General features: G+C 41.2%; 1 protein-coding gene across 1 annotated transcript in view; it reads right to left on the reverse strand.

Moving 5' to 3' along the window:
* Positions 1–14,640, reverse strand: part of PPP1R16B (protein phosphatase 1 regulatory subunit 16B) — a 119,483-nt gene that overhangs the window by 68,425 nt on the left and 36,418 nt on the right. Inside the window, exon 2 of the mRNA XM_044440241.1 lies at positions 5,835–6,219. Within this exon, the coding sequence (XP_044296176.1) occupies positions 5,835–6,081 (247 nt within the window). The 5' untranslated portion in view covers positions 6,082–6,219. The remainder of the gene's footprint in view (positions 1–5,834; positions 6,220–14,640) is intronic.

Consider the following 14,640-nt stretch of genomic DNA (forward strand, 5'->3'; position numbering starts at 1 on the left):
TTCACAGCCATACATTGCAACTGGGAAAACCATAGCTTTGACTATACGCACTTTTGTTGGCAGGGTGATGTCTCTGCTTTTTAGTATGCTGTCTAGATTTGCCATAGCTTTCCTTCCAAGGAGCAAGCGTCTTTTAATTTCTTGGCTGCAGTCCCTGTCTGCGGTGATCTTGGAGCCCAGGAAAATAAAATCTGTCACTACCTCCATTTGTTCCCCATCTATTTGCCAGGAAGTGAGAGGACTGGATGCCATGATCTTAGTTTTCTTAATGTTGAGTTTCAAGCCAACTTTTGCACTCTCCTCCTTTACCTGCATCACTTTAGCCTTTAGGCAGCATCATATGTTGGGCTGGCTGCCTATATATCAAGTCCTGGAAAAGTAACTAGCGTACTTACATTGAGTCAATAGGGTTTCAGATAACATTAACAGATAATAACTTTTCAATTACATACGTATTTTGCCTTTTCTCCTGTTGCAAGGAAACCAAGGAGGCTTATCTGGTTCTACTGTGATAATTCTCAAAAGAAAGCTCTTTCAGATCTCAACAGTAAACCTTAACATTGCCGGATGTACATTTCAGTTACAAATATTTCCCCATTATTCTCAGATTATTTTCTGTTATTCAAGACTATGCTCATCATCATAAAACATTTTAAAAGCCTTCAGATGTCATTTCCTGACATTTGTTTTCCAACAACTTTTAAAACTGCTTCCAAACATCTGATATTAAAAAAATATCTAAAGTGCACAGACACTGAAAAAATAAAAGGTTTTGCCTTTCCTCATTCTACTTCTGACATCATTTTAAAGATATCATCTTCCCTCCAACAATCCAATCCTTAGATCTTGATTGCACCATGGGGTCCTATTGTCTTGTCCTAGTTGAACAATTTATGCCTAATGAGGGAGGCAAGCAGGGAAATATCTGGGCTAATCCTACTTTCATCTTCCTCTCAGCTTCTAAACAATTTGTTGTCTAATTTAGACATACATGGTATTTCCTTTCAAGCTATACTAATTCTTCTAATGGATCCGGCTATAGTCTAAACAACATCCAAATCAGATTCTGACTGACCAAACCAATCAGCAATTTCAGCAAAACAGCCCAGCCATATAAGGGAGCATATGGTATAAATTCTATTATATTGTCAAGAGATCCATGTTCTTGCTGTGCCTCACCAGCCTGAAAAAGTTCCATGCTGAAAGCTTGGGCCTGCCCTGCACTCCCTTGCTAGGTCATCTGCAGAAGTGAAGACCCAGTCCCTCTGCCTCTAAGGGCACAGCAGCAGTCTCATCGATGGGGATGAATGAGTTCAAGCTGAGCATTGGTAGGGATTTTCTACCTTCCTGATCAAAATGCCTGAGAAGAATGTTTCAGCCAGTTTATGATTGACTAATATGGATAACCTTAGCTTTACCAGAGCACTTGGGTCTAAAACTGGAGAGAAAAGAGACCTTCCTAAGGACAGGTTTTGACTGAAGGGTCACCGAGTCCTGATTTATAGAATACTCATGCAGCTATATAGATAAATTTAGCCAGCTTTATTGTTTTGCCCTATAAGTACTATTTCCAAACTTGCCTGTTAAGCTATTTGACTGTTCTGTGCCTCTCTTTCCCTTTTTTCTCTTTCCACAAATAAGCTTGCCCTCATCATAATCAAAGACGTGTGCTTCATTTCAAATAAGCCTTTGTGTTAAATCCAGAAATATTGTTTTGGTTTAGGGCTTTGAAACTGAAGTTGCTGCTTCTGGACTTTGTTTCATGGGCTTTAAGAGTGACCAGTTAAGTCTGAGAGTGCTCTGGCTCAGGCTGAGCTGGAGATAAAGCAGTGCTGGAGGCCTACCTTGCTGGATTGGTGTTCAGTCTGGGCAACCTTTTACCCCACCTGCTGGGATTTAGGGCACCCCACTTCTTCCCTTTACAGATATGTTTTTGTTTGCTTGTTTTTGCAGGACTTAAGCATTTCATCTGTGTATGTGCATTCCCTATATTCTGCTTTTCCTATTTATAATCTTACTTTTTTCTTACAAGGAACCAAAGGCGGCTTACATAATCCTCCTTTGCATTTTATATATATAAACATGCATGCACACACAGAAGAACGTGATTTCTAAAGTCTGCCGAATGTGGAACAAAACCATTCAAACATTGTAAAACAGGAATCTTAAAAGTAGAAGTAGCTTCAAGCTTTCATAAAATATTCATCTTCATGACCAATATTCATTCAGACCAACAACAAAACTCAGCTGTCCAGAGACACATGAAGGATGTGTGAAACTTCCTTTGCCCCTTTTCCAACTATTTTCACCCTTCTTAACAAACCTCTATTGCCTTGCTTCAACATTGCTCAGATAATTCACCAGTTTCACTTCAGGCAAAATCCAAAAATCCACAGGTCTGCAAAATCCTCCTTTAAAAATCATGAGCCACATTCAAAACCTCATTTGCTTCTGATTTGAATAATCTGAACAGGAATCTTCAAATCCAGTCCCAATTTTTAGATGTACAGAATGCCACTGAGCCAGACTATTTGTCTAACTGGCTCAGTATTGTCTGCTCACTGATGGTCAATGGCTCCGAGTGCCAGACTAGCGGCTGAGAGCAATTCTTAGGCAGATAATGGTCTTTAAGTATTTCTCCCAGCTATTTAAAATACAAAGTTATTTGTATTGTCAGGTTAGGACAAATTAAGCTATTCTAAAGTTTCTATGGAAATGAAATAGGCCCTGTGTGATGTCTTAACTACCACAAGACACTGTAGAAATAGACCTTATATTTTGTACAGAATATTTAAAGTAGAATGACTTATATAACATACATCAAGCCCCATCTATAAACAGTGAATACATAATCAACCATCTTTTTAAAAAAGCAGGAAAATCATAAAAATGTGGGAATCAACAAGAATAAAAATTAAAATCTATCACCTAGGCCAGCACATAAAGCTGATAAAATAATAACTATTTCAGTATCAATTTAGACCAACAGCATCATAACTTCTCATTAGGGCATGTTTATTTACAGTGTGTTCCAGAAATATTCACTTCCATTTGACTTTCCCACATTTTGCTGTGTTACAATCTAAAATTGAAAAGGATTTAATAGGCACTGTTACCACCTGATATACACAAGATGCTCAGTGCTGTGAAGGTGCAAAATATTTTTATTGTGCTACAAAAGTTGAGTAAAAAAAAAAAAAACTGACCTTTGGGGATTGCAGAAGTATTCACTCATGCATACCCCTTTGCTCTAACATGTCTAAATAAGCTTTAGTGCAACCACTGCCTCCAGACGTCAGTACAAGTAGCTGAAAAAAGTTCACCAGTGTGCAATTTCATTAGCAAAGGTCTCAAACTAAATGCACCTGCTCTGAAAAGCCCCAGAGAATTTGCAGGGAATGTCTAAACAAACAGCACCACGCAGACCAAGGAACTATGGAAACAACTCTAGAATAAAGTTCTATAGAATCCCTAATCAGGGTTTGGTTATTTTAAAAATTCTCTATCGATAGTATGAGCATATCCTCGAGCTCCATCAAATTCATTTTTCAAAATGGAAAGAATATGGTTCAGCCATGACTCTGCCTAGAGGAGACTGTCCACCAACACTCAGTGGAAGGGTAAAAAGGACTTTAAGTCAGAGAAGCAACCAAGAGGCCAGTGGTAAATCTGAAGGAGCTGGACAGATCCACAGCTGAGATGGAAATAACAATGCTTGGGACAGTTATCACCCAGATGTTCCACAGATCTGGGCTTTAAAGAAGAAAGCCAGTGCAGAAACAAATCCATATCGAAGCCTATTTGGAACATGTGGGAAAGAGTTCTCTAGTCTCGATGACACCAACACAGAACTTTCTAACAGTAATCTATCAGTGCTCCTAGCCCTGAGAACATGATCTCCACAGTAAGGCATGGGGGTGGCAACACCATGCTGTGGGGATGCTTTTCCTTGGCAGGTACTGAGAATGCAATTAAGATTGAGGACAAAACGAATGGAGTCAACTGCAGGGCAATTCTAGAGGAAAACCTGAAATGAATCTGGGGCTGGAGCAGAGGTTCACCTTCTTCCAGAAGGATGATGACCCTAAACACACAGCCCAAGTAACATTGGGATGGTTTCAAAACAAGGATCTGAATGTCTCAGAAGAGCCCAGTCAAAGCAGAATCTGTGGCAAGACTTGAAAGCTGCTGTGAGTCAATGGTGCCCGTCCAACTTGACAGAGCCAAAGCAGTCTTGCCAGGAAGAATGCGCAGACACTGCTGAATCTCAAAGTACAAAGCCAGCAGAGACCTCTCCAAAAAGACTTGGAGCTGTAATTGCTGGCCAATGTACTTCTAACAAGTACTGACTCAGGAGGTGGATACTTATGTAACCCACAAGTGTTGGTTTGTTTTTGTTTACTTAACTTTTGTGCCAGAATAAAAACACCATCAGCTTCACAGTGCTTGGTATCTTGTGAACATCAGGTGTTAACAAGGACAACTAAATCCATTGCAGTTCCAGCTTGTAAAAACCACAAAATGTGGAAAAGTCAAAGAGGAGTGACTACTTCTGCACAGCACTATAGATAAATTGATCGCTTATAGTGGTGCATATGTTTGAAATGGAAACGTTAAATTCTTCTCAGCTCTTTTTCTTTCTTTTTCCATATCAGGGGTGATGCAAATGATTACTGTGTATGGATCTGTTTTAAGATATGTTCTTTCTTCCTCTAACCTTTCTTCCCCTTTTTGTTGTTGATGAGAATGATGTATTTGAAAATAGGTTATAAAAATTGAACAGAAACAAAGTGAAGTGAGACGAGACAAGAAGAAACGAAACAAGTCGAGACAAAAAGGAAACAGCTCAAAACAAATGATCGTTCAGAGCCCATTTACAGTCCTGTAAAGGTGGGCATACCTCAGCTAGAAGAGATTTCCACAGCCCTCCATGCCTGCCAACCTAACTGATCACACATGAGGGTGCAAAGGCAGAGCCTCCAGTTCTTCTTGAAGCTAGGCAAATCCATATGAAAGCACTCCTTCAAATAACTTTGCCTGAAACCATTCTAAGCTTTAAAAATCAGTACCATTACACCGAAATGGGACTCGAAATGCACCAGTAAACTATGCCATGGGCTCAGCATTGATTTCACATGTACTGATGGCCCTGCAAGCAGCCACCAACATCTTAGAGAAAGCATTTCACACCAGCTGAAGTTTCCAGCCAGTCTTCAAAGCAGCTCCACACCGAGCATATGACAGGAGTCCAGCCTTGATGCCAATCATTCATAAGTAACTGAGGCTACATAGGATCCCAGCTGGCAACCCTACTCAACTAAACTGGTACAGGGCAACTGCTAGCCAAGCCCCACCACTTGTCCTTCCACATACAGCACTGCATCCAAGAGACCTCCAAGCTGCAAACTTGATGAACTAACAGTAATGGCAACATAGAGAGTACAGATGGCAGCAGAATGAGGGCCAGCATAGAAAACAAAGCCGTGGAAGGTGCAAATCTCTCTGAACAGTTGGACTGAAAAAAACAACCTCTCCGCTTAAAAGAGTATGGGTGTGGTGCTTCTGGCTTTAGGGGCAAAACCTTTTATCACCTCCATAGCCAGTGAGAGCCCTGGACGCTCTTATGTTTATATCCACACATCAGTTGTCTGTTTGCCCTTCCCTACTTGACACTGTTCATATATTTTGGGATCTCGGTTCCTATAATCCCAGCCAACTGGGATTTCACTGGCTGAGACTATGGGAGTTGTGGTCCCAACACCACACGGGGTGCTCCCAGCACCAAACTGGGAGAAACTCTTAGACACGGTATGGGAACTTTCAGCACTTCTTACCTTCTTCAATATCATTCCTTAATGAAGCTTCCAGAAGGGCAACACTGGCCTCAAAAGAAACCTTCTTGCGGCTGACCACGTTTCTCTTTTTCTCGTGTTTCCTCTTCTTGTGCTGCATCTCCTTCTCATACTGTGCCCACTTCTTTAGCTGCTGAGCCCTGCGCTTCTGAGCTGCCCGCAGCCTCTCTAGTGTGGGGACCTTATCCAACAGTTGGAGCTCTGTCAGCAAGTCCATGTGGGTGTCCATTCCTTCTGCAAATGGGCCAGTGAATCAGCCACACTTCCACTGGACAACCTGTAACGTGTATCTTGCACTAAGAGAATATTATATGACTGCAATGTGAGGACCGGCACTCGCTAGAATCTGAAGAGCACATGGTGGAACCTGGAGAGAAAGAGGAGGGAGAGGGAGGGAAAGAACCAGAAAATTATCATCTACACCTTATGCCAGTCAAAACCAAGCAGTATGATCTTGAACTGATCCATTCTAACTTGATACTTTATGTGCTAACTTTTTAAAACTTTTTCTACAACAACAAGAAAAGCATTTACCCCAACACCTGTATATTCAGTTACATTCAGGCATTCAATCAGGCCTTTGTACCTTATCTAAATATTGAAACTGGATGTACTCTGAAAAACACTGAATGCTAAAAAGTCTCTTTTACATGCTCAATTATCCCAGAACAATAATCTCTGAACTAATTTCTACCTCTCCCCCCGCCCACCCCCACTCTCTCTCTGGTTTGGATATGATCATCCAGCCAACCCTCTATTTAACTATTCATTTGTCAAAACCATTAAATCATAACAATGTTTGTTGTTTTCTTGTCTTATTTTGTCTCTTGAGGCATTAACGTTTGACTAGGAATTTAAAAGTATTCCAGCAACCTGGCAATGTCAAGGATTCCAAAGCATCACAAATTTATAGAAAGATAAATGATAACATAGAAAACTGGCACTACTGATGGGTGAGGTTTACATGTTTATATAATATATGCAATCATCATGTATGAACAACATACTTAGAGGTCATGAATTACACAAAAATATGGGGATTCTTTGTTTTTGCAGACATAACATCTGGACTCGGCATACCAAGCCACTAAATCCTGAATGACTGAACAAGCTCTAGCCCAATCTCTACCACAGAAACGAAACACACACACTTTATCTACTGTGATAAAGTAGACTTTCACTTTATCTGAAAAATTCTACCTCAAAGCAACATGTTGGATGCACTCTCTACTTGGAAAGGGCAATGCCTTTGCACTGAGAGATCTGCTGGCCTCTGGCTTTCCCAGATAGGGCTAGAAAAGTCCTGTCTGAAAGTCTAGATAACTGTCATCAGTCAGTGATGGGCAAAGACTAGACCAGAATTTATTGCATTCTTATTTGCATTCTAGATTGGTGTTTCTGACTACAAGCAAACCAGCAGCAAGTAAAATTAGAAGCAAATGGCTGGTATAGCGCGCATCACAGTTCTTTTGGCCTCAGTGTTCTTTCCATGCAAATTATGAATGCAGACTGGTTGCCTTTGACTAGGTCTTTGTACAGTTCTGCTGGTCAGTTTTAGCTTTTTGTGTTACGTGATTCTGCAGTAATACAAATACAGGTTGGTTCATATTTTTGAGGTTCATTATCTCAGGCAGTAGAACAATTAGCTCCACTACTAAAGCCACCATTTTTCATCTAATTTTTGTTGGTGGACCTCAAATTGCAGGAAAAAACAGAGTAGCTCTTTCAAGTCTGGTCTGCTCAGCTGTGGTGACCTGTTGAAATACACGAAGACCATACTCGGTATAAGGAGCCTTCCTGTGAACAGATTACTCAGTTCGCCTATTTACTTCATTTTGAACACATGCACACTCAAGAAGAGCCCTACTGATCCAGCAGCCTGCTCCACACAGTGGTCAAGCAGATGCTACCGAGAATCCACAATCATGATATGACAATAGCCCACTGCTACTCTTCCCAGGCTACAGGGATTCTTGCATTTGGGACTCTTGGCAAAAGCATCTATACCTAACATCAACTCATAGAATCATACAATTGTAAGTGACCTAGCAGGCCATCAGGTTCCATACAGGACTCAAATCACCCATCCATATTTTCACCAGGCCCAACCCTGCTTAGCTTCCAAGATTAGGCAGGGTCAGGAATTCAGGCTATATGGAAATGTTCAATGTCAGCATGGCTGCAGAATAGGGCAAAGATGAGTAAAAAATTAGACAAGGATCAACTGGTAAATCTCTGGGCATTTTGCAGGAGCTCAGCTAAGATTTCTGACTTCCCCCCTCCACTTCCCCACCCAAATAACAGTGACAAATGACTGCCCCTACTCTAAATTATACTGAGGACAAATGGAAGGAAACTTGGGGTGATCAGAAGTGGGTTTTTGTGTGGGAGGACTACTGCACAGTTCTGATATGCAGAACAGAATTCTTTAATTTTATGTGTATGACTTTTGTGCAGTAACACCCACAAGTCTGAGCTGGCCAAATCCTAGACTAGAGTCATTAGATAAAAGCGAAGGAAGACAGAAGAAGGAATTATGAAATGAGACAGGAGAGCAACCAAGGACCCTTCTGGTTTCTTAACTTTTTCCAACTCTACAATATCCTCAGAAAAGTGACAAAAAGAAAAGAGGAGCTGCAGTAAATTTGTCATGAGGGAAGGTTACAACATTTAGGAGAGTCTAGTTTAGAAAAAAACATGAACAGGGGGAGACATGATAGAGGTCTATCAAATTGCACAAGGTGCAGAGAAGTTTTCTTCCTCTTCCATAATAGTAGCACCCAGGCTCATCCCATGAAGCTGATCAGTGTGAGATTTGGGATGGATAAAGGAAGTGCTTCTTCACAAATGGCCTAGTCAAATCTATGGAATTCACTTCCACAAGATGTAGTGATGGCTGCTAATTTGGATGGCTTTAAAAGGGGACTGGACACATTAATGGAAAATAAGGTTACCAAGGGCTACTAGTCCTGATGGCTTTTGTATCATAAGCAGTATGCCTTGCTGGGGAACTTGGGCAAGGAGGTTCTGTGGCACTGACGTCCTGCTTAAAGGCTTCCACTAGGCAGCTGGCTAGCCACTGTGTGAGCATGTTAGAATAGATGGACCTTTGGCCTGTTGGTCCTTCATAACTTTTTTTCCTTTCAAATATCATTTCTGATAACCTTCCATAAGTTTGAATTAAATGCAGCAAAGTATGTTAAAGCAAAACACTAATATTCCATCAAAACATTTGTATTTATTTATTTAGAGTATTTGTATGCCGTCCATCGCATATCCTCAGGACAGCTTACATAAATAAGAAAAATAAAATAAAACAAAATACAAATAAGTATTTTGTACAGTAGGAAATAAACAGATCACCCAAATGAAAATGAAAACAAATCATTGAAGATGGAAAAAAATGATATTAATGGGGAATTTTGTGCCATGGATTGAATCTGGCATTAATTAGGTCACTCTCTCTCCTGCACAAATCACAAAGAACAGTTCCACTTTCACACAAGCCATCTGCAGTGACACTTTTGGATTGGCCTAGTTGCACATGACAACTTTAGATTAAGTGAAGAGCTTTTTCTGTAGAAGAGTCTTACAGTGGATGCTACTTCTCCAAGGTATAATTCAGCATAGCTAGGGGTTACCTGTGAAAAATGCAGCCAACTAGGCATGACTTATCAAATTGGTTTTTCATATCTGAAAGGCAACTTGTTAGAATGGAAGTTGGAGATCTCATGGAAAAAAACCCCATGGTAGCCAAGTTGTACAATGACAGCATAGATATCAGATTAAGCATAAGCATGACTTTTCAAAGAATGTCTTTGGCAATTATATGCAGCATGTAAATATGTGAATAAATAAAGGCACTTTCTTCAAAATGGGAATACAGCTTCAGCAGTTCTAAATTCAATGCATGTACTTGATACTATACATCTTCATAGGGTCTTTCTTTTCCTTTTTCTGTGGTGGAGCTTAACAATTGCCAGAAATGCAGAAATGCAACCGGAAAGCTTTTCACGTCCCTTGGACTGCAAGGCGATCAAACCAGTCAGTCCTAGAGAAGATCAACCCTGACTGCTCTTTAGAAGGCCAGTTACTGAAGATGAAACTCAAATACTTTGGCTACCTAATGAGAAGGAAGGACTCCCTGGAGAAGAGCCTAATGCTGGGAACAATAGATGGCAAAAGAAGAAGGGGATGGCAGAGGATGAGGTGGCTAGATGGAGTCACTGAAGCAGTCAGTGTGAGCTTAAGTGGATTCTGGGGGAAGGTGGAGGACAGGAAGGCCTGGAGGAGTGTTGTCCACGGGGTCGTGATGGGTTGGACACAACATTGCAACTAACAACAACACCAAATAGCAGATCCAGTCACATCATGCCTTCCAGTCAAAGAAAAGACAACCCTAGGTCCTCCAAATGTTAGTGGCTAAGACTCCAAATGTTGTTGGCCTTGACTGAGAGTGGCTGATTCAGGTTAGAGTCCAACAACATCTTCAGGACAACATACAGTCAAACCTGTGGTGAAAATATGAACCCTGGGCCAATGAATGAGGTGCAGCAATTCTACTGATTTGATGAATTTAACCAATTCTTTCATGCAGGGCATTGTCTAGTGACCAGGACTTCTCCTCCACCCTTCCTTCCAGAGGTACAGGACTTATTACAATTTCAATCAGATTCTAGTCTAATTGACATCCTTAAATTCTTTAAACTGTGGTCCATAGTGAGCAATCTGGTCAAAGGAGTTTAAAGAAACTGTATCCGGCTTAAGATTCATCTTTTCTCTCTCTCTCTCTATCTATACTTTGGAGAGAGAAGAAAAAAGGCTGTGAATTGAAAAGTGCTGGTATGTGTCCACAGACTGAAAGGTTATATGTAGTATTTATGGAGGACTTTCTTATGTCAGCAAAAAGGTAGTGTTTGGGAGAAAGCGTGATTCATTTAATAATCTAAATCAAGATCTGGGGAATTATTTAGAAACTCCAGTAAATGCAAATATAATTTATTCCCATACAGTTGCACATAAAACTGCAACCTAAATATTATCTTCTGCAAACTATGAGTGCATTCATTTCCTGCTAGGTATGACTGAATGTCGAAAGCTTTGTTTTTAGGGCATCGTGGCAAACTTTTCAATCCTGAGAAATAAAACTGGGCATTCTACCTCTGACTTGGAATCTGTAGTTTAATACGGTTAAGGTACAGATGTAGAAAAATAGATTGTGTGGGCAACAGAAACCAAGGCAGTAGGACACAGGACCTTGCCCCATTTCCCCCCTATGATCTGCAGCTAGAAAGATCCTTCATTTTTTGGAAGGGAAATAAAATAGGACTGTATTCATTTTTATTTTATATTTTGTAAGGAAAGCATTTCTGACTCATCCAACACTATCACACAGAGTGAAACATCCATGCTAAAAAGAGACTTGGAGAAAAACATTAGACAGTGCTGAGAGAGCCACTCGGGGGATAGATATGGCTGAAAGCAAAGGCAGAGGTGGCAACTGAAGAGTTCAACTCCTATTCGGAGGGGGAAAGAAGGGAAAAAAACACAAGGAAAACTGATCAGAACCTTAGCAGCAAACACTCTTCCGCAACTATTTTGTATGCTAGAATGAGTTATGCAAAGCATGCAGAGAATACATTCTTCACTTTCCCACAGTACTTCACTTTCATGTTAGCATTCCTCAAAAAGCAACCTTGATGCAGTACAGTCAACAAGGACTCAACTGTCTCAGATGCTGTGTTCACGATTCTCTCCATCAGCCTAAACCCCTTCTCCAAGCAAGTTCACTGAATCCTAATTATTTCTTACTGTATTCTCTTAAATACATTTTAAGAGGTTCATATAACATACCCAAAATTTTTTTCCTGATTTGTTCCTCTTCCTTTTGCAGTGTCTAACATCCAGCATGAAATAAAGAACTCCAAGCTTGCTTATGGCTTTTGACATCTTATTCAATCTTAATTATTACCCTAAGTGAGTTTAGCCTTTTTTTTTCTGATGGAGTAGTATGGCCATTAATACACATAAACACAGCATATTATCCTTTGTTATACTCATGCTACTTAAAATAATCCACTGCTCCACTTTTTCCATTACTTCCTTCCAATATTGATAAAATAATGTTTACCTTGTCTCTTCTGCTTAAAGAGATATCAGAATAGCCCAATACACTAAAATTATAGGAAAAGCATAGTCATGCACACAAAAACAATACAGTCAATTGACTTGATAATTAAATACCATGAAAGCATCCCATGTGCTTTGCAGCTGGAAGAGAAGATGTTGCATTAGACAAACAAATTTAGCTTTGTGTGGGTGAGAAGGCAGTATTCATGAGGTAAATTAAATGCCCCAAATGTCAGAACTGTACCTTTAACAATGTTTCTCATGAAAAACTAAAAATATCTTTGCTATTCTTATGTACTTATTTTTTATTTAAAAGTTATTTTAATTGTTAATTTGACTATTTATTGGGCTTTATATTGTGCTAAGATGTCTCCAAATTTTTTAGGTTAATTGTGTGCATTGTGTCTGTTTTGTAAGCTGCCTCGAGGCTCTTTGCGAATGGGGCGGCATAGAAATGTTTTAAACAAATAAATACTGCCAAGTAGTCTGTGACTTAGAGAGACCCTATGAAAGCATGCCCTCAAAAATGAAAGCATGCTCTCATCCTTGACAGCCCTGTAAACTCAAGGCTGTGGCTTCCTTTATGGAATCAACCCATCTCACAGCTGGTCTTCCTCGTCTTCTTCTGCATGAAGTACAACAGCTTCCGAAAGAATATTAGGAAATTTCAGAGTCATCATAGCAATTGCATCCACTTTGCACATGAGGTTTGGATGGAGCTTTTTTGTTGTTTTTTGATGACCACAATTGTCCATAACATCTAAATTTTCCAGCATCTGTAAACAGCGAGTAAACATACTGATACAGCTGCATTGGTACTTAGGAAAACTCTGTGGCTCATTTCTGAGCATGCCCTCGTGGTGAGCCAGAACTGCCTTCTCTCTTCTTGCTTAATTTCCTGGTTAATGTCAACCAGAACCGACCAATAGGCAAATGTCACATAAACAGGAGGAGGGGCAAATTATGTCCCTTGCTCCCAATTCTCTAAACCAAGTGAACTCACATGGTACAGAATCTACTGATATCCACACAACCAATTTCTGAAACACTGCCTTGTGCTCGCCATCTCTGGAACTCTGCCACTCTATCAATGTTATAAACCTTTGTGCATTATGTATTCCCAAATTATATGTTGTAATGCACTTAGAAATAACACTCATTTCCTAGTGCAAGAGGTGCCACACTTCAGTAGGAAAACCCAGCGTCAATATTCTGTATAGATTTCTCTATCCAAAAACAAAAATCATGTTACATAAAAGCCCTATTCAGGCCCATCGCCATTCTTGTGCTGCATTTACTACATTTAGGGCACAATCCCATGACAATGATTTTAAGCCCCCAAACTTGCAGGCCTAGGGACATCCCATAAGGAGTAGGAAAAGTAGGGGAGGTGATCTTTGCCTCTCCATCCTCTTGCCCTGCATATTTTGCTAGAGGGGATTTTTTTTGTTTTTCAGTCTCCTCCCCTCCCACTGAAGGTCTCCTTCCCCACCTCAGATTAACCCAGGTGCTCTTCTTCCCATACTGGCTACAAGCAGTTGGGAGATCAACATATCCTTTCAAAGCTGTGCAAGAGTCATAGGAGTCCATTAGTTCCTGGGCAGGGCTGATGCATTTCGTCTATTCAAGAGTTTCTATCCTCCTTCTCTACCTGCCCCCCCCCCCCCATTCCAGCAACAACACCTGGACTCCACTAATGAATCAGAGGTCTCTGAGGAGTCGCCAATGTACCGTCTGGTCCAAAATTATTGGAGGAATTTCAATTATTGCGGCCCAATGATGTGGACAAGGTGCTTGGAAGAGTACGTCCCACCACTTGCCTATTGGATCCTTGCCCGTCTTGGTTAATAAATAACTCCAAGCATGGGATTGGGACCTGGATCTTGGAAGTGGTTAACGCTTCTCTGAGGGAGGGTCGAGTGCCTGCCCCTTTAAAGGAGGCGGTAATACGACCGGTCCTGAAGAAAGCGTCACTGGATCCAGAGATGGCCACTAACTATAGACCTGTGGCCAACATCCCATTTCTGGGCAAGGTGTTGGAGCGAGTGGTGGCGGGACAACTCCAAGCACTCTTGGATGAAACTGATTATCTGGATCCTTTTCAGTCCGGCTTCAGACCCGGGTACAGTACTGAATCTGCCTTGGTCGCCCTGTACGATGACCTGTGCAGGAAGAAGGACAGGGGGAGTACATCCCTGTTGGTTCTTCTGGACCTCTCGGTGGCTTTCGATACCATCGACCATGGTATCCTTCTGGATAGACTTGCGGGACTGGGGGTTGGAGGCACTGCTTTGCAGTGGTTCCGCTCCTATCTCAACGGTCGATTCCAGAAGGTAGTGCTGGGGGACCATGTCTCTACGTCATGGCAGCTATGCCATGGAGTACCACAGGGCTCCATTCTATCCCCTCTGCTATTTAACATCTATATGAAACCGCTGGGAGAGGTCATCAGGAGGTGTGGGCTGCGGAATCATCAATACGCTGATGATACCCAGCTTTACCTCTCGTTCTCCACAAATCCAGGTGAGGCAGTGGCTGTGCTGAACCGGTGCTTGGCCGAGGTAAGGGAATGGATGAGGGCCAATAAACTGAAACTCAACCCAGACAAGACGGAGGTCCTGTTGGTTGGCGGATCGGGTTTCGGAGAGGGTGGATTTGA

This window comes from Varanus komodoensis, unplaced genomic scaffold (genome assembly GCF_004798865.1).
Source record: "Varanus komodoensis strain SLA01 unplaced genomic scaffold, ASM479886v1 scaffold37, whole genome shotgun sequence".
NCBI lineage: Eukaryota > Metazoa > Chordata > Lepidosauria > Squamata > Varanidae > Varanus > Varanus komodoensis.